Source organism: Ovis aries, chromosome 2, assembly GCF_016772045.2.
Source record: "Ovis aries strain OAR_USU_Benz2616 breed Rambouillet chromosome 2, ARS-UI_Ramb_v3.0, whole genome shotgun sequence".
In the NCBI taxonomy this organism is placed as follows: Eukaryota; Metazoa; Chordata; class Mammalia; order Artiodactyla; family Bovidae; genus Ovis; species Ovis aries.
In genome coordinates, this window is record NC_056055.1 from 167,193,904 (window position 1) to 167,216,850 (window position 22,947).

Genomic DNA, 22,947 nt, shown 5'->3' on the forward strand with positions numbered 1-22,947 from the left:
GAAATTTCATTGACTATTGTGACATATACATATTTGCTGGGCAACAAAACACATGCACATTTAATAAGTTGCAGTGGAGCTATAAACTTTTAAATGGTGAAAGGAAATCTTTTTGCAAGTTTTATGGGTTTTATAAATCTCACTAAATAATTGCCTTACCACTTCCCTGGCCTAACATCCTAACTCCTCTTTAGAGCATGATAAATATTAATCACAAAATAATAGAATTAGAATGCAATTTATGTTCTGAAAGCAAATCTATCAAAGAAAAAACAGTCCACATCTAAGGAAAACATAAACGCTCAGGTCAAATTAGTTCAGGATTTTTAGAGTGTTTTTTTTTTTTTTTTTTAGATTTACATGTTAGGCATTTGAATGAATATAATTGGCTTCTTAGAAATGAACACAGATTAAAAGCATCATCAGACAACTAGGCAACACACTTATAAATGCTATCCAGTATTGTTCAGGTGAGAATCCTCTCCATAACACTATCCATGTACGTATACATATCCTCTGGATTGTGCTGGCAGTCTGATCACGTGCTCTGTGCTCCCAAGATCCTGACTGGTTTGGAAGGAGATGCTAAGCTTTCACCGTTACCCACCCTGGTTAAAATGTCCTGACTTTGGGTTTGAGCCCCAAGCATCCAGAGCTCTGTAAATTCACCCTGGGGCTTCTTGTGCGAGTCCTGCACTCAAACCCTACATACTCATGCTGGCTACATGCACTGCTCCTCAAATACTGTGCTTCCAGCTTCCAAGTACCTTCTTTCTTCAGCAAATACTATATTTCTGATCAATAGAGATTTCTTTTTAATTTTTAAGTGTTGCTATATGTTTGTTAATCTAACATTTTTTTTCTATTTTTCTGTGTTTAGAACAGAAGGGAGAATTTCAGTTTGTACTTAACCTCTTATTTGTTTTTTTTTTTGTTTGTTTGTTTGTTTGTTTTGTTTTGTTTTTTATTTTTTAAATTTTACAATCTTTAATTCTTACATGCATTCCCAAACATGAACCCCCCTCCCACCTCCCTCCCCATAACATCTTTCTGGGTCATCCCCATGAGTCTTGGGGAAGCTGCTTCTGACTGTCCTGTCCTGCCTCATGACTGTAATATTAACCTCTTATTTGAAACTAGAAACTAATATTCTGATCCTGTAATATAACCACATAAAAGAGGTAGAAATGTGTATAGTGTAGTGATTACTCAAAAATAAATAGCAGCAAACAGAGCTTGCTTTTGCTTGCAACCTTTCTATCTAGGTGCTTATTTATTTATGTTAACTTTTTGAATAGAACAGGTTACATATTCATATAGTTCCTAAACTAAGAACTTGTTTTCCTTAAAAGTCTAGCAGTTTGGCCTATGTTAAGAAAGAGTGTGTTCCATGCTCATTCATGCTTAACACAGTTGATATATAGACCTGGATGTCTGTTTCTTTTTCCAAGTTAGGGAGGTTTTCAGGTATTATCACTTTTAATTCATAGTCAACTGAATATTTAAACTTGGGTGGTGGCTCTGTAGCCCAGACTGAACCATCCAGAGCCATCTGGTTCTCTATCATGTTGAGGCTTTCTGGGAAGCCAGAAATTTTCAGTTCAGTTCAGTTGCTCAGTCGTGTCCGACTCTTTGCGGCCCCATGAATCGCAGCTTGCCAGGCCTCCCTGTTCATCACCATCTCCCGGAGTTCACTCAGACTCATGACCATCGAGTCCGTGATGCCATCCAGCCATCTCATCCTCAGTCGTCCCCTTCTCCTTCTGCCCCCAATCCCTCCCAGCATCAGAGATTTTTCCAATGAGTCAACACTTCGCATGAAGTGGCCAAAGTACTAGAGTTTCAGCTTTAGCATCATTCCTTCCAAAGAAATCCCAGGGTTGATCTCCTTCAGAATGGACTGGTTGAATCTCCTTGCAGTCCAAGGGACTCTCAAGAGTCTTCTCCAACACCACAGTTCAAAAGCATCAATTCTTCGGTGCTCAGCCTTCTTCAGAGTCCAACTCTCACATCCATACACGACTACTGGAAAAACCATAGCCTTGACTAGATGGACCTTAGTCGGCAAAGTAATGTCTCTGCTTTTGAATATGCTATCTAGGTTGGTCATAACTTTTCTTCCAAGGAGTAAGTGTCTTTTAATTTCATGCTGCAGTCACCATCTGCAGTGATTTTGGAGCTCCCAAAAATAAAGTCTGACACTCTTTCCACTGTTTCCCCATCTATTTCCCATGAAGTGATGGGACCAGATGCCATGATCTTCGTTTTCTGAATGTTGAGCTTTAGACCAGAAAGTTTAGGCAGCTTTAAAGAAAGCTGAGCACCAAAAAATTGATGCTTTTGAACTGTGGTTTTGGAGAAGACTCTTGAGAGAGTCCCTTGGACTGCAGGGAGATCTAACCAGTCCATCCTGAAGGAAATCAGTCCTGGGTGTTCATTGGAAGGACTGATGCTGAAACTCCAATACTTTGGCTGCCTGAGACGAAGAGCTGACTTATTTGAAAAGACCCTGATGCTGGGAAAGATTGAAGGTGGGAGAAAAAGGGTACGACAGAGGATGAGATGGTTGGATGGCATCACTGACTCGATGGACATGAGTTTGAGTAAACTCCGGGAGTTGGTGATGGACAGGGAGGCCTAGTATGCTGCAGTCCATGGGGTCCCAGAGAGTTGGACACTACTGAATGACTGTACTGAACTGAACTGAACTGAAGATGCAAAGTCATTTCCTGTGGATCTGTTTTTGGGGGTCTATTTGGGGCAGAAGACTGTCCTTACGCTGGGATGAGTCCCACAAATACATAAGGAGAAGTTAGAAACATAGTGTTCCTAAACTATTTGTGGTCTGTTTACAAACTATATTAACATTGTTTTGACTATGATAATTTTGAATCTCTCCTTGCTAAACACAGAATGAAAGCTAAAGGTTTCTTCCCTGTCTTGCTGTCAGTACAGAGGGTGTGAATGGTGGCTGAGGGTTGAGGAAGCTTCACCTGATAGATGTGGGTGCTTATCAAATGTGTCCAAAAACTTCCTTCTTGCAGGCAAACCCCAACCAAGCATCTAAAGCAAGATATGCTGCTTTCTTCCTCTTCTCCCTACATGGGGTTACCAGAAAAGCTAATATGACCACTATTTGGAAAGAGTAATGACATCTGCAAATATAAAGGTGCTCTTTCTCCCAATCTCTCCTGTTTCTTTCCTTTAGAGACCCTCTGCCCTACACAACATGTCCACAACATGCCCAGAGGGTCTCTGCTTACCCTTTTCATGTGGTCTGGTGATACTGCCACCTTGAATGTGAACTGCTATTCTTATTACCCTATTAAAGAAGAGCCAACTGGCATGTTGTCAGAAAGCACTATTTAAAATGTGAATCATTACAGAACAAATGAATACTGTGTATAGGACATTTAAAAAAGAGACATTTTTCCTTTTATAATTTTTGTATTTCTACTTGTGGCCTTTTCTTCCCACCTACAGAAGTCTCATTAACATTTCCTGTAAAGCATATTTAGTGGTGCTGAATTCTTCTAGCATTTGCTTATTTGTGAAATGCCTTCACTCTCTTTCAAATTTGAATGATAGCCATGCCAAGCAGAGTATTCTTGGTTGTGGGCTTTTTTATTTTCATCACTTTAAATATATCATGCCACTCTCTTCCGGCCTGCAGAGTTTCTGCTGGAAAGTCAGCTACTGTTTTTTTGGGAGTTCTCTTATGTATAATAAATTGCTTTTCCCTTGCTTTTTAAAGATTTTTTATTTTTTTGTTGACATTTTAATTACAAATGTGTTTTTGTGTGGACCTCTGTGGGCTGATCTTATTTGGGACCTTCTGTGATTCCTGGACCTGGATGTCTGTTTCCTTTCCCAGGTTAGGGAGGTTTTCAGGAATCATTACTTTTAATAACTCCTCTACCCCTTTCTTCTCCTTCTGGGACCCTTACAATGTGAATGTTAGTATACTTGATATTGTCCCAGATATCTCTTAAACTGTTCCTCTTTTTAAATTCCTTATTCTGTTTTTCTGCTTAGCTGGAGTAATTTTTACTACTCTTGTTTTCCAGCTCACTGATACATTCCTCTGTATCATCTACTCTATTGTTGATTCCTTCTAGCTTATTTCAGTTGTTTCTTTTGGCTCTGTTTGGTTCTTCTTTATATTTTCTAACTCTTTGTTTAACTCCTCATTATTTTCACCCATTCTCCTGAATTAATTGAGCATCTTTATAATCATTACTTTGCATTTTTTATTGAGTAGATTAATTAACACTTCACTTGGTTCCTTGCAGTTTCCTGCCGTTCTCTGGAAAATATTCCTCTGTCTCCTCACTTTGTTTAATTCTCTGTGGTTATTTGTATATTTTAGGGAAGGTTTGTTATATTTCCTGATCTTAAAGAAGGGGCTTTATATAGGAGATACTATGGGATAGATATGTGTGTGTATATGTATATATCTATACACACATACATATATATATATATATATATATATATATAGTTTAATACCTTAAATTTCACATAAGACTTTAAGCAATGCTGAATAATCTACCCGATCAAACAAATAATTTTTTCAATATGATAACACATTTACCATTTAAAACTATATTGAATAGCTTTACCAACAGTATATAGAGTTCACTTTAGGAAATACATCATAGACTGAAAATACAGCATCAACAATATTATTTTCAACAGCACTCAGCCTAATTTTAAAAGATCACCACAGATTAAGTTGAAGTGAAGCTAAACATATTGGTGTTTGAGGCCTTTGGCATGTGAAGATTAATGTTTATTTACCATATAATAAACTCTTAGAAAACTAATTGAAGTTGATTTCTATGAAATTTCCTTAATTATAAGTGCAGATGTTTTTCATTGATGAGTAAATAATAGCCTTAGAATATATAAGAAAAAAAAATTAGCAATCAAGTCTCAGTTAAAAGCACATTTACTCTTTAGTATTATAGATTAAAAATCAGGATGTTCTTCAATAAAATGTTTATCTTATAACCTATGTATATAACCAAATGATTATGTCTTTATGAGTTTTTTGGAAAAAATTCACTTTGTACTTACCCACAATGTCACTCATAAGTCCTGAAATAGTCTCATCTCCTATAACCCAAGGACGTTTCCCTATACTGTGACCATAGACTCCCCTGAAATTGAAAAGGGATTATAACAATGTTAGTTTTGGTGTGCATCTGTGTGTATAGTGTGTATCTCTGTGTGTTGGTGTGAGTTTTCAAATATCAACATTAGTGACTGAACATTTCTAAGTGAGTCTTTGTAATGTTTTAATAAAAAGCATGCTTTTTAAAAAACCAAAAGTAATATTTGAGAACTCTGCTTTTTAACTTGTAATTTTAAAGTATTTTTTTTGTTTCCTTTTTTGTTGGGGAGTATAGGGGGTGTTTAGAAAAGGAAATGGTAACCCACTCCAGTATTCTTGCCTGGAAAATCCCATGGACTGAGGAGCCTGGTCAGAGGAGGCAATGGCACCCCACTGCAGTACTCTTGCCTGGAAAATCCCATGGACAGAGAAGCTTGGTAGGCTGCAGTCCATGGGGTCGCTAAGAGTTGGACATGACTGAGTCACTTTACTTTCACTTTTCACTTTCATGCACTGGAGAAGGAAATAGCAACCCACCCCAGTGTTCTTGCCTGGAGAATCCCAGGGACAGGAGAGCCTAGTGGGCTGCCGTCTATGGGGTCGCACAGAGTAGGACACGACTGAAGTGACTTAGCAGCAGCAGCATAGGGGGTGTTGACCATATAATATTTCATTATCTTTCCTTATTTTGGAGTCTAAGATATTATTTTTTCTCTTTTGAAAATTTTAAGGCTATTTGAATATCTTATCTGTATACCATTCCATATAATTGTATCTATACTGCAACATTTTACTACTACTTGAGACTAGATATTAAAATGATTATTAATTACATTTTAAAATATAATTATAACCTATGAATTAAATAGAAGTATATAAAATGTGATTATACTCATGATGACATTTTAAGTTAATAGTGAAACTTGGCAATAATCAGAGACAATACTATATCTTTACCTGCTGTGTGCTCAGTCCTGTCTGATTCTTTGTGACTCTCTGGACAGTAGCCAACCAGGCTTCTCTATCCATGGGATTATCCCAGCAAGAATACTTGAGCGGATTGCCATTTCCTCCTACGGAGGATCTTCCCAACCCAGGGATCGCTCCTGTGTTCCCTGAATTGGCAGGTGAATTCTTTACCACACTGAGCCACCTGGGAATCCCATATTTTCTAGCAATTTCATCTATCACATTCTAGATCAATTTGGTTATTCTAGTAGTTATCTCAGTAGGCATAATGGAAAAAAACACTAAATGCATAAGATAATGTCAATTCTCAAGTCATTTCTATCAAATGAGGAAGGCAAATACATTTGAAAAATAGTAGAAGAAATCAAGAAGAGAGTGACTTTGTGTGCTGTTACAAACTTGTATATTAGAAAGCTCTGGAATAGACTGTTCTTAATTCTTTTGGAATCCAAAGACTATGTAAACTTGGAAGAAAGGAATAAGCATGTGCTCTATGTATAGAGTTAACTGTGATGAATACATATTCTGGAATTAAATAAGCTGGTAGCGTTGAGCTGGAAAACCTTCTCTTAGAGATGAAGGCTGGTAGAATAAGCCATCCTAAAACATCATTGTGGGACATTCACCATATTGTGCTATAGGCACTTGAAGAAACAGAAAATCCAAGAAGTGGCTTTCTCTGTACTTCACTATCTGCCTAAAGACAGACCCTTCGAAAGAAAGTTATCATAAATCTTCCCAAGAGTTTCATCAGCTAAAGAAGATGGCAGTTGCTCAGATGCGTCCACTGTAGCCTACCAGGCTCCTCTGTCCCTGGAATTCGTCAGGTAAGAATACCTGGGTGGGTTGCCATTTCCTTCTCCAGGGAAACTTGCCAGCTCAGGGATCAAACCCAGGTCTCTCGCACTGTAGGCAGACACATTACCATCTGAGCTACCTGGGAAGCCTCTTAGCAAGGAGAGACTACAAGCAACACCACCCCCCCGGATAAACTTCAGACTATTCCTCCTATCTATTCTTCAGTGATCCATCCATCTTTCATAGAAGTCCTTAACTATCCCCTAAGAGGCCTGCATCTTTCTTCCTCTTTAGCTATCAAATGAGATTTAAGCTTGAATTCTTAGCCACCTTCAGGAGTTATTCATTTTTCCTTGAATATTTCCTATGTATCCTTTAGGTATTCATGTTAATAAATTGCGTTAATAAGCAAAATTCTTTTTTTATCGTGTTAACCTCTCTTTTATTACAAGGCTGTCAGTTAAAACCTCAGAAGGCCAAAGGATTGATTCTCCTCTACAGAGCAGTGGGGAAACTGGAAAGGAGGAGCCCATACTGATTTCTGTGGCATGAATACCCCCCATCAATGAAAATCCTGAATGTTTAACAACTGACTCCATCACCTGGGATGGGCCAGTTCCAGGTCAATAGTACGTATGAGGCTACATTTATTAGAGGCTTCAGTCAGTCAGTCAGTCAGTTCAGTCACTCAGTCGTGTCCGACTCTTTGTGACCCCATGAATCGCAGCACGCCAGGCCTCCCTGTCCATCACCAACTCCCAGAGTTCACTCAGACTCACGTCCATCGAGTCAGTGATGCCATCCAGTCATCTCATCCTCGGTCGTCCCCTTCTCCTCCTGACCCCAATCCCTCCCAGCATCAGAGTCTTTTCCAATGAGTCAACTCTTCGCATGAAGTGGCCAAAGTACTAGAGTTTCAGCCTTAGCATCATTCCTTCCAAAGCAGTCCCAGGACTGATCTCCTTTAGAATGGACTAGTTGGACCTCCTTGCAGTCCAAGGGACTCTCAAGAGTCTTCTCCAACACCACAGTTCAAAAGCATCAATTCTTCAGTGCTCAGCTTTCTTCACAGTCCAACTCTCACATCCATACATGGCCACTGGGAAAACCATAGCCTTGACTAGACAGACCTTTGTTGACAGTAATGTCTCTGCTTTTCGATATGCTATCTAGGTTGGTCATAACTTTTCTTCCAAGGAGTAAGTGTCTTTTAATTTCATGGCCACAGTTACCATCTGCAGTGATTTTGGAGCCCCCAAAAATAAAGTCTGACACTGTTTCCCCATCTATTTCCCATGAAGTGATGGGACCAGATGCCATGATCTTAGTTTTCTGAATGTTGAGCTTCTAGCCAACTTTTTCACTCTCCTCTTTCACTTTCATCAAGAGGCTTTGTAGCTCCTCTTCACTTTCTGCCATAAGGGTGGTGTCATCTGCATATCTGAGGTTATTGATATTTCTCCCGGCAATCTTGATTCAAGCTTGTGCTTCTTCCAGCAGTACCTAATTTCCCACTTTAATAGTTATAATATGTACCTTAAAGGATTTCTATCAAAAATAAATAAGATAGCATGTGTAAGATCTTGGTACATGGTACCCCTTTTTTGAGTTGTCTTTCCTAATGCAAATCTAATGTTAAAACTCACTTCATCAGCATGTGAAGGCTTCCCTGGTAGCTCAGATGGTATCTGCCAGCAATGTGGGAGACCCAGGAGACCCAAGTTCAATCCCTGGGTTGGAGATTGATCCGTTGGAGATGGAAATGGCACACACTGCAGTGTGCCTGGAGAATTCCATGGACAGAGGGGCCTGGTACCGGGCTACAGTCCATGGGGTTGCAAGGAGTCAGACATGATTGAGTGACTAACACTGCACTACACATCAGCATGTGGTGTAAAACACAGTTTTTAAACTAATACTTCAGTTACCGTATAAAGTGAGATGAAGGAAGAAGACTTTGAGAATAAAGAGACTATAAGAATAAAAGAAGAAGAGAAAGACAATTGTTAGTGAGTATTATTCATATTATTGTTAGGTAGCCTGAAGCTTGCCTCTTTCTTGACTTCCAATATAAATGCTAAAGACAAAAATCTTTATCATTAAATAGTAGTTAAAGGCAGATACTTGGATCCTTTTTTATTTTAATCACATAGAGCTCCATGGCCTTGCTGATAGCACAATACATCTTATTGCTGTTAGGCAGTAAAATTCTACGTTCTGCCTCAGAGAATTTATATCTCAGAATATTATGCCACCTACTTCTCACCCTTGTAGACACCATGGTAATAATCTTTAAGGATCTGTTTCTTCCTGCAATGCTTTTGGCATCTTCCTTTCTTTAAGATGTCACACACAGAATCAACTTCTTCATTTTGCCAGTCTACTAGCCTAGGGTAGTGAAATGTATTTAGGAAGTGTTACCCAAATAAACTCAAAGTGGCCTGTCATTAGAAAGAGCTGATGTGGATCACAGTGCAGTTATAAACATACATATTCAATTTAAGAGAAAGCTTATGTTGTTTTCATTCTAAACTGCTTAAAGTAGTTGCAGCGTAGGTGCAATCTTCTTTTACTAATGCTGTGAAGGGAAAGAGAGCATAGGAAAGAGTTCACTCACTACCATTGCATCAATCACTGCTGTGAGTCGGCTGAGATGTCTGCAGAGCAGTATTTGCTCATGAAATTAGATTTCAGGATATAAAATCTAATTAGGAAGTTAATAGAAATGTGGATCCTCTTTGAAATAGGACTGTGCTTTAACCATCCTACAGAATGAAAAGTGCCCCTGCTTTTAAAAGCTCCCCCCAGAAAGTAAATAAATAAGACTTCAAAGAGTCTCCCTTAATGATATCTCAACATTTTTTTGTGACCCAGTTGATGATTAGCCAACAGAGATGTCAGGAAAAGCTCTGTAACATGTCGTACCATGTACTTTCTTATTCACACTGGAGGCAGAATATGCCACATTAAAACTTGCCGCTTGGGCATAAGGATTATTATGTGCTGGAGGTACTTGAAAAAGAGCAAATGCAAGAGGAGGATATCTCTGAACTCCCCTTATCTGCCTGAAGACAGATCCTCCAAAAGAACTCAATTTGTCCTTAATTCCCTTTTTGGAAGTTTCATCAACAAGGGAAGATTGTCTCAGGTCACAAGAGAGGAGACGAAGTCAGCACCACAGCCAGATAGACTTTGTCACAAACTACCACACTTCCCATCTATTCTTCTAACAGCCTGTTCATCCTTCCTAAAAATCATTTACTTTTCTCAGAGTGACCTGTATAGTTCCTCTTTAGCCCCTATTAAGACAATATATAAGCTTTCAAATCTCATTGCTTTTTTTGGATATCATTTCTTTTTTTCCTGTGGTGCCATCATGCATGTAATATTAAAAAGTAATAAAATTTTATGCCTTTTCTTCTGTTAATCTGCCTGTTACTTTATTTCCTAGGCCCAGTAATGGATCTATGACAGTAGGGGGCAAGTCTTTCCTCCTCTACAGTACACTTTTATATTTTTTAAAGAAAGAAACCCTTAAATTAAATGAGACTGCAGGTCTGCAGAAACATACATATCCCATGTGCTTCACCAGAACCCTTTCTGCACACATATTACCATGTCACTGCAAACCAGGCAGTTTGTTCCTACAGTGTAATTCAGTGTGCTATTTTTCTTTTTAAGTAATTCTACCTAAATTGTATCAGTTTTTATAAGAATCCCTATAAAGACACAACTGTGGCAACTTTTTGCTCCTATAAAAAAGAAACATTTATTTATCTAGAAAATGGGATAACCTAGAAGACCAGTAATATACTGATTACTACCTAGGGACACAACATATATCTTTCAACTTACAATGTGCTCTTTAGAACTGACATAGCTGAATTTTACCACTATGATTACTAACTCATTCTCCTTTAATTGATCTGGGTCATTAGTAAATATTTAATTTTAAATATTCCCCCAAATTAAGTTTATTGCCTATCCATCTTAGCAGACCCACAATGAACAAGCATATATTGTTGCTTCTTATTGTTGTTATATCTTCTTGCTGATAACTAATTATTATATATCAAAGAGCAAAATTACACTAAAAGTTTTCTATTTAAGAAAATTAAAATAATCTAAATATTATCATTTCATCAAACAAATAATTTATTCTCCAAATAAAGTGTTATTAACCTACTTTAGAAATCATGTACAGTTGAAAATGAATTTGGAAAATACTAATAGGCATTTAAAAAATACAGAGGTAAGCATTTTAATTTCATAGTCTTGCTGTAAGCATTTTAATTTCATAGTCTTGCTTGAATCACTTAAAGTTTTAGAAGAAATCAATTGAGTCCTAAAATATTTCTAAGTGTGCCTGTATTCTTGACTTTTCTTTAGTGTAAAGTAATCAAATATGGCAGTCACATGAATTATAAGATTGAGCTGCCTTATGACCAGTGATGGTTTATTTTATAGATAAGTAGGTCGCATGTTTACAATATTCCATTAAAGATGATGACTTAGAAGATAAAAAACATAAGCCAAATGGCATTTCCTATGTTATAGGTCATGGATGAGATTTGGATTGAAATTTGATATCAATATCCCAAGGCAATATTTCACTTAGACCACTCAAATTTCTCAGTTACTGTTAAGATTATAAATTTTTAATGTTATTTTACTCTGTTAAGCAAATAATTTTAAGGTACATTATTTAGTGACTATGTAGCTCTTTGACTCAGTTCTAAAAATCTCTCACTGGTCAGGAATGGGGGTGGGCACTGTCTTGGTTTGGGTATCTGCTGAGAAGTAGGGCAGAATTAGGGTTGGAGGAGATGAAGAAGAGCAGATAACCTGATAATATTCATTACAATAATGAGTGGCTCTGGATCCAGAGGCAAACCAAACATATGCAAGGGAAATTTAGTACAAAAACAAAGGCAATAGTTAGAAAGGCAAGTGAAGGAAACAATGGGCCACCAGAGTGGCAGGAAGATTACTTTAAAAGCATGTTTTTTTTTTTTTTTTTTTTTTTTTTTTTAAAAAAAGCATGTTTGACCTAAGAAAGAAATCCTAAGAAAGAAACATTGTCCCAACTTAAGGAAAGCCTCCTGAAAATACCACCACCACTGACCCACCATCAGAGAAGAATGGCCCTTAGCACTAGGAGTTACACATTTACTTTCCCTCAGTCTTTCTCTTGGGGAGCTCCCAAGCAGGAAAGATTCTGCTGGTTATTATCAAGACAGAAAAGCCCAGGTGAGCCAACCGTACTTTCCTATTGAAGCCTACTCCCCCCTTTCTGTTAAATTGGTTTTAATCCCTTACTCTGGCTGATAAGTGAATCACCGTAGTGTGTTTCTGCAGTCATGTAAAACAAAGTTTTCTCCTGCTAATCTCTGTGTGTGTGTACGCACTGCATGATGTCCAATTCTTTGTGACCCCATGGACTGTAGCCTGCTAGGCTCTTCTCTCCATGGGATTCTCCAGGCAAGAATACTGGAGTTGGTTATTATTTTCTACTCCAAGGATCTTCCTGACCCAGGGATTGAACATGTATCTTGTGTCTCTTGTGTCCCCTGCATTGTCAGGCAGATTCTTTACTACTAGTACCACCTGGAAAGCTAATCTATCTGTTGTCAATTAATCCTCAGGCCCCCAACCACTAGAAGGTAAGTTGATAGAGGAAAAGTTTTCCTTTCAACACAACATTAGCTGAAAAGGCTAGAATGGAGTTTTAAGCTAAATATTTAGGAGCAAAAAAATGAATGAAAAAACCCATTTGAGATTAAAGATTGGGGGTAGGATGGAAGGAAACAAGATAGTATTCATGAACCTCAAATACTACTGATATCGCTCGGCTGGCAGCACCATGATGTTGACTGGGACACCAGAGTTCACAACAAAAAGACTAAATAAAACCAACTAGTTATCTAATCTTCTACTCAGAAGAAGTCTTTTCAAAGTTCAGTTTACACTGCTTGAAGCATTACAACATACTTCCTTGCTAAATCGTCTGTCTATTGGTAGGGGTGGTTAAGAGTATGTAAATTTCTGTTGTCACAATGTAAAATATAAAATTGAAAGGTAGCAACAATAGGAAGATATTATGACAGAGAGGCAGGCTGTCCTGACACTTCTGCCTGAACATAATTGGAGTAAAAGTTTTGAGAATAATCAACCAGTCTTTTAATAAAGTAGAATAATTGAAAGGATACAAATAGGATAGCAGAGCGGCATATTTTAGAATGTACATGAAGGATGAAAATGCACAGTTTGCTGAACAAATATCTAAGAGGCAAAGACACTCTCCAAATCTCAAGTTCAATCTAATTATCTGCTATATTTTACATTTAGGCCAAAAATGAATATTAACCATTTTTATTAACTATGACCCTTATATTTTAAAATAGCAAAGCCTGCAAGTGCAAAATGCTTTCAAATGTAGTGATATTTACTTTTCAAAGTATGCATAAATGTTATGCAAATAAAATTATAATAGACCTAATAAATTGTGTAAAACTCTATTATTCTTGCACTGAGTTGTGAACTTACATTCTTAACCAGTAAAATTAAGAACTCTGCAGTGTTATCTAATAGCCTTGGTAGTAATCATTGGCACAGTCAGTTTAAACTTAACTTTAAAGAAGAGGTTTTGCTCCCAACAGAAAAGACCACTGGCCTGAAGAATATAGAAAGCTGGAAAAGTCATTTTGGGTTTCTATGAGACCTAAATATCTTGCTCAGAGTTCTTATCTGGTATGGTTTCATATTCCTGAATTTCTTTTTTTCCCTTGTACTTTAGGTTTAGCTTCCCCCTCATCCTTTTTTTCAGATTGTAAGAAGCAAAAATATTTTTAAATACTTATACTATGTTTAATATTCAAATAATATAAATATTTAAAGAGTTAGATATTTTTTAAAAATTCCAGTTTTAGCTGTCAGTAATTATTAGGGAAGGATAAGATTAAGTATATAAGATTAAGTTATTTTCCTTAAGGGATTTATAATATAGCTAAAAATATGAAACTAATGTGAGTAGATACCTCTAAACCACCTATTGTAGAGCAGTGATTACTAATACACTAGATATTCAGCAAGGGGTAATGAGTGGTTGAGAAGGTTGATATTTAAGAGGTGAGAACTGAGATAAATAGAAAGTATGGAGGGTTTCATAAGCAGAAAAGTAAAAGCAGAACAAGAAAATGGAGAAAAACATGAATCTTGATTTAAGATTCCTACACAGTTAAAGTGAACCTGCCAAACTAAGCCCCAATGGAGCATCTACTCAATGGAAGTTGTAGTTGTTTAATCATGTCCAACTCTTTTGCAACCCCATGGACTGTACCCTGCGAGGCTCCTCTGGCCATGGGATTCTCCAGGCATGAATACTGGAATGAGTTGCCATGCCCTTCTCCAGGGAATCTTCCCAACCCAGGGTCTCCTGCATTGCACGCATGGGCATGAATCTTTACCATCTGAGCCAACAGGGATACACGTCTTCTCAATAATCAAGTTCAGTTTGGTGAGGGAAGTACCTTCTGTTTCACTCAACATCTTGTCCCCCCTCAACAATTTTTAATTTCTTATTTATAAAGATTGGTGTGCTAGAGTTTAGCCAAGAACTAATCATGAAAACACTAAACTGAATCCTAAATATTAACTCCCTTGTTAGTAATTTAAAAAAATAAAATAATTGCTTATGACATAGATGAGCCAATTCAGAGGAGGAGCTTAATTTTTAAAATATTTTAAAAGCTTTACTATTGATTCTACCACTAATTTGCCATATGACCTTATTTACTGATCCTCAGTTACTTCATCCATAAAATGAGAATATTTTATCACTCATTGAACACAATCCCTCTGGTTCCTCTCTGCTCTAATGTTTTAAGATTCTGCTTTACACCTTTTCAAATATTAGACAGTCTAGAGTGATTTTTACAATTCTTGTATGAGATGTTGATTGCTAGCTTTTGAAATAATACTTACATTTTGGCCCATTTATCTAGTTCCTCTTCCAGGTATGTTTTAACCATTTTTGGTTGAAGGCCAAGAGAATTTCCTGAGAAATAGATAGCTTCTTCATCCTTATTCACCAAAGATAAATCAACTGAAATAGAAGAAAGATAAAAAAAAAAACAAACCTATTCAATTAATTAACATTTTTCCATTTGGCATTGTTTATTCACTACAAACAAAAAATGTATTTAACTCCAAGAAGGATGAGAAATATCTTACAATTCCTTCCAAGTATAGCATCAGGTTCTCTTAAAAATAATATTTTACATTTATATGTTAAAATATAATTTAAATGCTTCTCTTTAGATCTGTCATATGTATTATGCTCCATGAAGAAATCTAGATGAACAAGTACTTCCAATAATAAATAGCCAATAGAAAAAAGTTAAAACAAGAATTTTTACAGAAATTATATCAGCCTATCTAGTTATAGCAGAAGGTTACCAGAATTTGACAAGTAATGATACTCTGCATTAACTGGTGTTGCAGCATATAGAAACAGTTTAATGATTTTTGATATATCTGAAGTGGATATATTAAATGCGTACATTTTTATTCTCTCTCTATGCACACGTGTTTAGGCAAAGGCTCTTTTCTTTATTTACTTCTTATTCAGATAAATGAGAGCTACACTAATTTTTAATTCTGCCTTGGTTGCAATAAACAGAATTTCAGCAGCAAATCAATCCGTATAGTTAAAGTATTTTCTAGAAATGCACAAGTTTATAACTGTGTTCTTCTAAGTTTTATCTTAATTCTATTGAAAGAAAGATTAAACTTCTGCTAAAATTTTACTGGAATAATTTGGTTGTATTCTCCTCTTTATTTAGATTACTTAAACCTTTGCTGTCTTTTTAAAGGCCACCATTTAATTCAACCTGACAGCCTTTATAGAGACTGTCTCTGTTTTTCATTGGTATCTCTTAAGTCTGACTCTTTCTCAAATAGGAACCCAGTCCATTGTTCCATGTCTGGTTCTAACTGTTGCTTCTTGACCTGAATACAGATTTCTCACGAGGCAGGTAAGGAGGTTTGGTATTCCCATTTGTTGAAGAATATTCCACAGTTTGTTGTGATCCACACAGTCAAAGGCTTTAGCATAGTCAAGGAAGCACATGTTTCTTTCTGGAATTCTCTTGCTTTTTCGATGACCCAACAGATGTTGGCAATTTGATCTCTCCTTCCTCCTTCCTCCTTCCTTCCTTTTAAAAATCCAGTTTGAACATCTGGAAGTTCTAAGTTCATGTACTATTGAAGCCTAGCTTGGAGAATTTTGAGCTTTACTTTGCTAGTGTGTGAGATGAGTGCAATTGTGTGGTAGTTTGAGCATTCTTTGGCATTGCCTTTCTCTGGGATTAGAATGAAAACTGACCTTTTCCAGTCCTGTGACCATTGCTGAGTTTCCAAATTTGCTGGCATATTGAGTGCAGCACTTTCGCAGTATCATCTTCTAGGAATTGAAATAGCTCAACTAGAATTCCATCACATCCACCATCTTTGTTCATAGTGATGCTGCCTAAGGCCCACTTGACTTCTTAGCCCAGGATGTCTGATTTCAGGTGAGTGATCACACCATTATGGTTATCTGGATCATTAAGACCTTTTTTGTATAGTTCTTCTTTATATTCTTGTCACCTTTTCTTAGTTTCTTCTGCTTCTGTTAGGTCCATACATTTTCTATCCTTTATTGTGCCCATCTTTGCATCTTTGTATTTCTAATTTTCTTGAAGAGAGCTCTAGTTTTTCCCATTCTATGGTTTTCCTCTATTTGCATTGATCACTTAGGAAGACTTTCTTATCGCTCCTTGATATTCTTTGAAACTCTGCATTCAGATGGATATAGCTTTCTTTTCTGCCTTTCCTTTTTGCTTCTCTTCTTTTCTAAGCTACTTGTAAGGCCTCCTCAGATAATCATTTTTGCCTTTTTTCATTTCTTTTTCTTGGACAAGAAGTAACAGTTAGAACTAGACATGGAACAACAGATTGGTCCAAATCGGAGAAGAGTATGTCAAGGCTGTATGTAGTCATCCTTCTTATTTAGCTTATATACAGAGTATATCATGTGAAAGGTCCAACTGAATGAAGCATAACCTGGAATCCAGATCACTGGGAGAAATATCAAACACCTCAGCTATGCAGATGCCACTATCTTTATGGCAGAAAGTGAAGAGGAATTAAAGTCTCTTGATGAAAGTGAACGAAGAGAGTGAAAAAGCTGGCATTAAACTAGACATTCAGAAAACTAAAATCATGGCATCTGGTCCCATCACTTCATGGCAAATAGATGGGGAAACCATGAAATCAGTGACAGACTTTAATTTCTTGGGCTCCAAAATCACTGCACATGTTGACTGATGCCATGAAATTAAAAGACGCTTACTACCTGGAAGAAAAGCTCTGACAAACCTAGACAGACTATTAAAAAGCAGAGATTTTACTTTGCCAACAAAGTTCCATATAGTCAAAGCTATAGTTTTTCCTATAGTTGTGTGGATATGAGATCTGAACCGTGAAGACGGCTGGGCACTGAAGAATTGATGCTTTTGAACTGTGGTGTTGGAGAAGACTCTTGAGAGTCCCTTGGACTGCAAGGAGATCAAACCAGTTAATCCTAAAGGAAATCTGTCCTGAGTATTCATTGGAAGGACTGATGCTGAAGCTGAATCTCCAATCCTTTGGCCACCTGAGGCAAAGAGTGGACTCTCTGAAAAAAGACCTTGATGCTGGAAAAGTTGAAGGCAGGAAAGAAGAGGGCCACAGAGGATGAGCTGGTTGAATGGTGTTATCAACTTAACGGACACAAGCTCTAGGAATTGCTGATGGACAGGGAAGCCTGGCATGCTGCAGTCCATGGGGTTGCAAAGAGTCAGACATGACCGAGTGACTGAACTGAAATCTGGCCCAATAAACAGATGTAAATATTGTTCATACATTTAAATTGGATTAATCTAACAGTTCTTTGTCAATCTAGAGAACAAATTTTGAATGATTTTATTCAGAATTCAGAAGTTTCAATCAGTGCACCATGGCTTAGATTTCAACTGAACATTCTAAAATAGTTTAAGGACTAAACATGTTCTGTGTGTGTCAGCCTTGTCAACAACCCAGGAAGAGGAGGCAACCACCCAGATATATTCTCGCACTTTTTTTTTTTTTTGCCTTGTTTTTTCTTAGTGGTGCTTTTATAGACAACTAAGTATTGGGTTTGGCATAGTCAATAAAGCAGAAGTAGATGTTTTTCTGGAACTCTTTCACTTTTTCAATGATCCAACGGATGTTGGCAATTTGATCTCTGGTTCCTCTGCCTTTTCTGAATCCAGCTCGAACATCTGGAAGTTCACAGTTCACTTACTATTGGATCCTGGCATGGAAAATTTTGAGCATTACTTTGCTAGTGTGTGAGATGAATGCAATGTGCAGTAGTTTGACCTGCCTCCTGAGAAATCTATATGCAAGTTAAGAAGCAACAGTTAGAACTGGACATGGAGCAACAGACTGGTTCCAAATTGGGAAAGGAGAATGTCAAGGCTGTATATTGTCACCCTGCTTATTTAACTTCTATGCAGAGTACATCATGAGAAATGCTGGACTGGATGAAGCACAAGCCAGAATCAAGATTGCCGGGAGAAATATCAATAACTTCAGATATGCAGATGACACCACACTTATTGCAGAAAGCAAGGAAGAAATAAAGAGCCTCTTGATAAAAGTGAAAGAGGATGGTGAAAAAGTTGGCTTAAAATTCAACATTCAGAAAACTAAGACCATGGCATCAGGTCCCATCACTTCATAGTGAATAGATGGGGAAACAATGGAAACAGTGACAGAGGGCTCCTAAATCACTGCAGATGGTGACTGCAGCCATGAAATTAAAAGACACTTGCTGCTTGGAAGAAAAGTTGTGATCAACCTAGACAGCATATTAAAAAGCAGAGATATTACTTTACCAACAAAGGTTCATTTAGTCAAAGCTATGGTTTTTGCAGTAGTCATGGATGGATGTTAGAGTTGGACTATAAAGAAAGCTAAGCACTGAAGAATTGATGCTTTTGAACTGTGGTGTTGGAGAAGACTCTTGAGAGTCTCTTAGACTGCAAGGAGATCCAACCAGTCTATCCTAAAGGAAATCAGTCCTGAATAATCACTGGAAAAACCAGTGCTAAAGCTGAAACTCCAGTCTTTTGGGCACCTGATGTGAAGAACTGACTCATTGGAAAAGACCCTCATGATGCAAAAGACTGAAGGCAGGAAGAAAAGGGAACGACAGAGGATGAGGTGGTTAGATGACACCACTGAATCAAAGCACATGAGTTTGAGTAAACTCTGGGAGTTCTTGATGGACAGGGAGGCCTGGCGTACTGCAGTCCATGGGGTCACAAAAAGATAGACACCACTGAGTGACTGAACTGAACTGAACTGAAGTATTGGGTTACTGTTATTTAGAAAATCATTTTTAAAATGTGTTCTTATGAAAGAAAAGCAGAATTGTAAAGTATTTCGTCACATGTCTTCCAAAAGTGGGTTCCCCCTTTTCTTTATTTTCCTTTTACTTGGTTGCATTTTTTCAAGTCTTAAAGCACATCTAATGACATCATAAGAGTGTTCCATTGGAATTAGGTAAAGAAATACAATAGAGTATCAGGAAAGTACCTTTTGTAAGAATGATGAGATAACATTCCACTCTCCAGCCCAATTCCATAAGATCTTTACAACATCAAAGACCCATAGACCTTTAAGCTGTGGGGGCCTCAGCTTCTCTTGTGCCAGAAGAATGATAAGAAAATTTGGTATTGAAATTTGGTGCTCTTGGCTGTCATGGGGTACTGTATTAATTTCTAGAAACATACAACCTGCCAAAACTGAATTAAGAAGAAATAGACAACTTGAATAGATCAATCGTTATTAGATAAAATGAGTTTGTAATAGAAAAAAACAAAACCAAATCAAAAGCTCCCAGCAAACAAAAGTCCAGGAGAGGACAGTTTTACAAGGAAATTCTAGCAAAAATATAAAGGATAACTAATACCTACCCTTCTCAAACTATCCCCCAAAGTGAAAAGAACACTCTCAATTTCATTCTATGAGTCCACAATTGCCCTGATATAAAAACTAAACAGACTACAAAAACTACAAAACAAAAACTGCAACAACAACAAAAAAATGCAGACCGGTATCTTTGATGACTATAGATGTAAAAGTCCTCAATGAAATATTAGCAAATGGAATCTAATATTATACAAAAATGATCATACTCCATAATCAAGTTGGATTTATTCCATAGTCACAAGGATGGTTCAGCATTCACAAATCAATGTGATGTACCACATTAACAGTAGGAAAGATAAAAATCTCATGATTATCTCAATAGATGCAGTAAAAACTTTTCATAAAATTCAATATCCACACATGATTAAAAAAAAAAAAAACTACTCTCATCAAAGCAGATATAGAGGGACAATATCTCAACATAATTAAGGCCATTTAAGCCAAACTCATACTCAATGACTTATCACATCAGAAAGAATAAAACACCCAGAAAACAAAAAAAAAATAAATAGCCAAAATAGGGAAAGACCTATACTCTGAAAACATTAATGAAGGAAATTGAAGGTGATGCAAATAAATGGAAAGTTATCTCATGAAGTTGAGCTGAAAGAATTAATGTTGTTAAAATGACCATATTACCCAAAGCAATATTCATATTCAATCCAATGCCTATCAAAATACCCATGATTTTTTCCACAGAACTAGAATAAATAACCCTAAATTTCATATGGAATTCTGAAAGGCCCCAAATTGCTAGCAATCTTAAGAAAATAAACAAAGCTGGAGGTGTCACCCTTTCAGACTTCAGACTATTTTATAAAACTACAGTAATCAAAACAATGTGGTTTTAAACAAACACAGACATGTATCAGTGGAACAGAATAGAGATCCCAGAATAGAGAACTGCACAAAGAAAACACTCCCTTCAATTTCTAACTCTTTGTTACAGCCCAGGAACTTTTTCCACATACCATACTTGAAGGGTCATGTATGGATGTGAAAGTTCGACTATAAAGAAAGGTGAGCACCAAATAATTGATGCTTTTGAACTGTGGTCTTGAAGAAGACTCTTGAGAGTCCCTTGGACTGCAAAGAGATCCAACCAGTCCATCCTAGAGGAGATCAGTCCTGGGTGTTCATTGGAAGGACTGATGTTGAAGCTGAAACTTTCCAATACTTTGGCCACCTGATGAGAAGACCTGACTCATTTGAAAAGACTCTGATCCTGGGAAAGATTGAGGGCAGGAGGGAAAGGGGACAACAGAGGATGGGATGGTTGGATGGCATCATCGACTCAATGGACATGGGTTTGGGTGGACTCTGGGTGTTGGTGATGGACAGTGAGGCCTGGTGTGCTGCGATTCATGGGGTTGCAATGAATCGGACATGACTGAGTGACTGAACTGAACTGAACTGATACTTGAAGGAAAAAGGAAATATGTTGAACACAGGAATTCCAAATTGTTATCAGCTTCTGAATTTTCTTAAGTTACAGGATCCATTGTGTGTTCGCTGAATGTCTGGAGCTGATCTTCATTTGGCCAAGAGAAGTCCCTTGGTCAGAATGTTCATTATTTTGTGGACCTCAGATTCAGTCATGACTCATTGCTTTCCATCTTTAAATTATCAATTGTCATGTCAATTATTCTTGATTGTCTTGCTGATCATTGCTGATAATTTTCTGCTGCTTCCTAATAGCTTAAGTCTAAGTCTAGAGTCTTCTGAAATAAAATCATGATAATGGATAAGATCCAGGTATGTTCATGGTCTGGGAAGAGTTCCTTTTCTGAAAATATTCATTGCATTTATTCTTTCTTCCAAAGTCAAGTTTGACATAAACTGGTCATTTTTATTCTTCAGGATATTTTCTGTGTGTTTACAGCTTCTTAGCATACTTAGGATTTGGTATTCTGCCAAAACATGTATTCTGGAAATGATGTATTCATATTACTTTTCTTTGAGAGGGAGATATCAATTTGGACATACATTTTCATAATTTCTCAACAGTTCTCTTGCATATCTCACAGTTGGCCTCCAGATATTCCCTTTCATATTGTATTAGGGTACATCTTGTTGAGCTCATTTTAGCCTTATTACATCTATATTCTCTATCTCCCAATAAGATAGCTTTCTGTGGTACTTGGGGTTAGGACACATAAACTTTTAGGGATACAATTCAACCCATAACATCCTCCTTGAAGGTTCACTTGGCTTCAAATATTCTAAGAACTCAAGAGTATCAGCTTTCTACAATCAGGCCTCACCTCATTTGTCTGGAAATTTCATCTGTTGACAAAGGTTGTTATATGATTGATATAGAGTTCATGATTCTGGATATTCGTTTGCTTCTTAGTAATTTCAGTGCATCAAAAATGTTCAGCACTCTGGACCTTAATTGCGGATCCTTTAAGTTCATTCATATGTCTCAAACCTAATCCAAGAACCAATTTCATTTTTCCTTCTTAAATATAAATCAAAATTTCAACATTACTTCCAATTCAAAGCTTTCTGCATTACCACCTCAGGGTTGATCTAATTCAGAAAAGTATGGTTTGAAACAGAGGAATATGTTGACTGTAGTTTGTTCTTGTTCCTCACTCCTGCTACATTTAATTTTGTAAATGGAATGGGAAAATAAAGATGAGAAAAACTTAACCTAGCTTTAGTGCCTTTATATTAGTAGATCTTTCCTTTATGGGTTACTTTTTTTGTACTTTTTTTCTGTAGCAGTGCCTCTTACTGGAGACTTCCTATATTTAGTTGCCTCAAGTAGTGAATGAACACTTCAGCTGATGTCTTTTGATCCTATTCACTATCACTGCCTGCCACCTTTTTCAGTATATTTCAAGACCATTACTGCTGTAGTTAAAATAAGCCAACAAGTAGCCCTCCCAGGTCAGGTGCTTTTGAAGTGATTTAAATTTTACTATATTTCACCAGGTTCAGCTACCTGAAAGGAAATATGCCCCTTAATATATTAATTATTGGCATTCTAATGAAGCTGT

General features: G+C 37.0%; 1 protein-coding gene across 3 annotated transcripts in view; it reads right to left on the reverse strand.

Moving 5' to 3' along the window:
* KYNU (kynureninase) overlaps positions 1 to 22,947 on the reverse strand; it is a 122,571-nt gene that overhangs the window by 85,556 nt on the left and 14,068 nt on the right. For all 3 annotated transcript variants that reach the window (XM_042243923.2, XM_004004721.6, XM_060411152.1), the window contains exons 3-4: positions 14,867 to 14,987; positions 5,080 to 5,162 (exon numbers count right to left, since the gene is read on the reverse strand). In XM_042243923.2, coding sequence (XP_042099857.1) covers positions 5,080 to 5,162; positions 14,867 to 14,987 — 204 coding nt within the window. The remainder of the gene's footprint in view (positions 1 to 5,079; positions 5,163 to 14,866; positions 14,988 to 22,947) is intronic.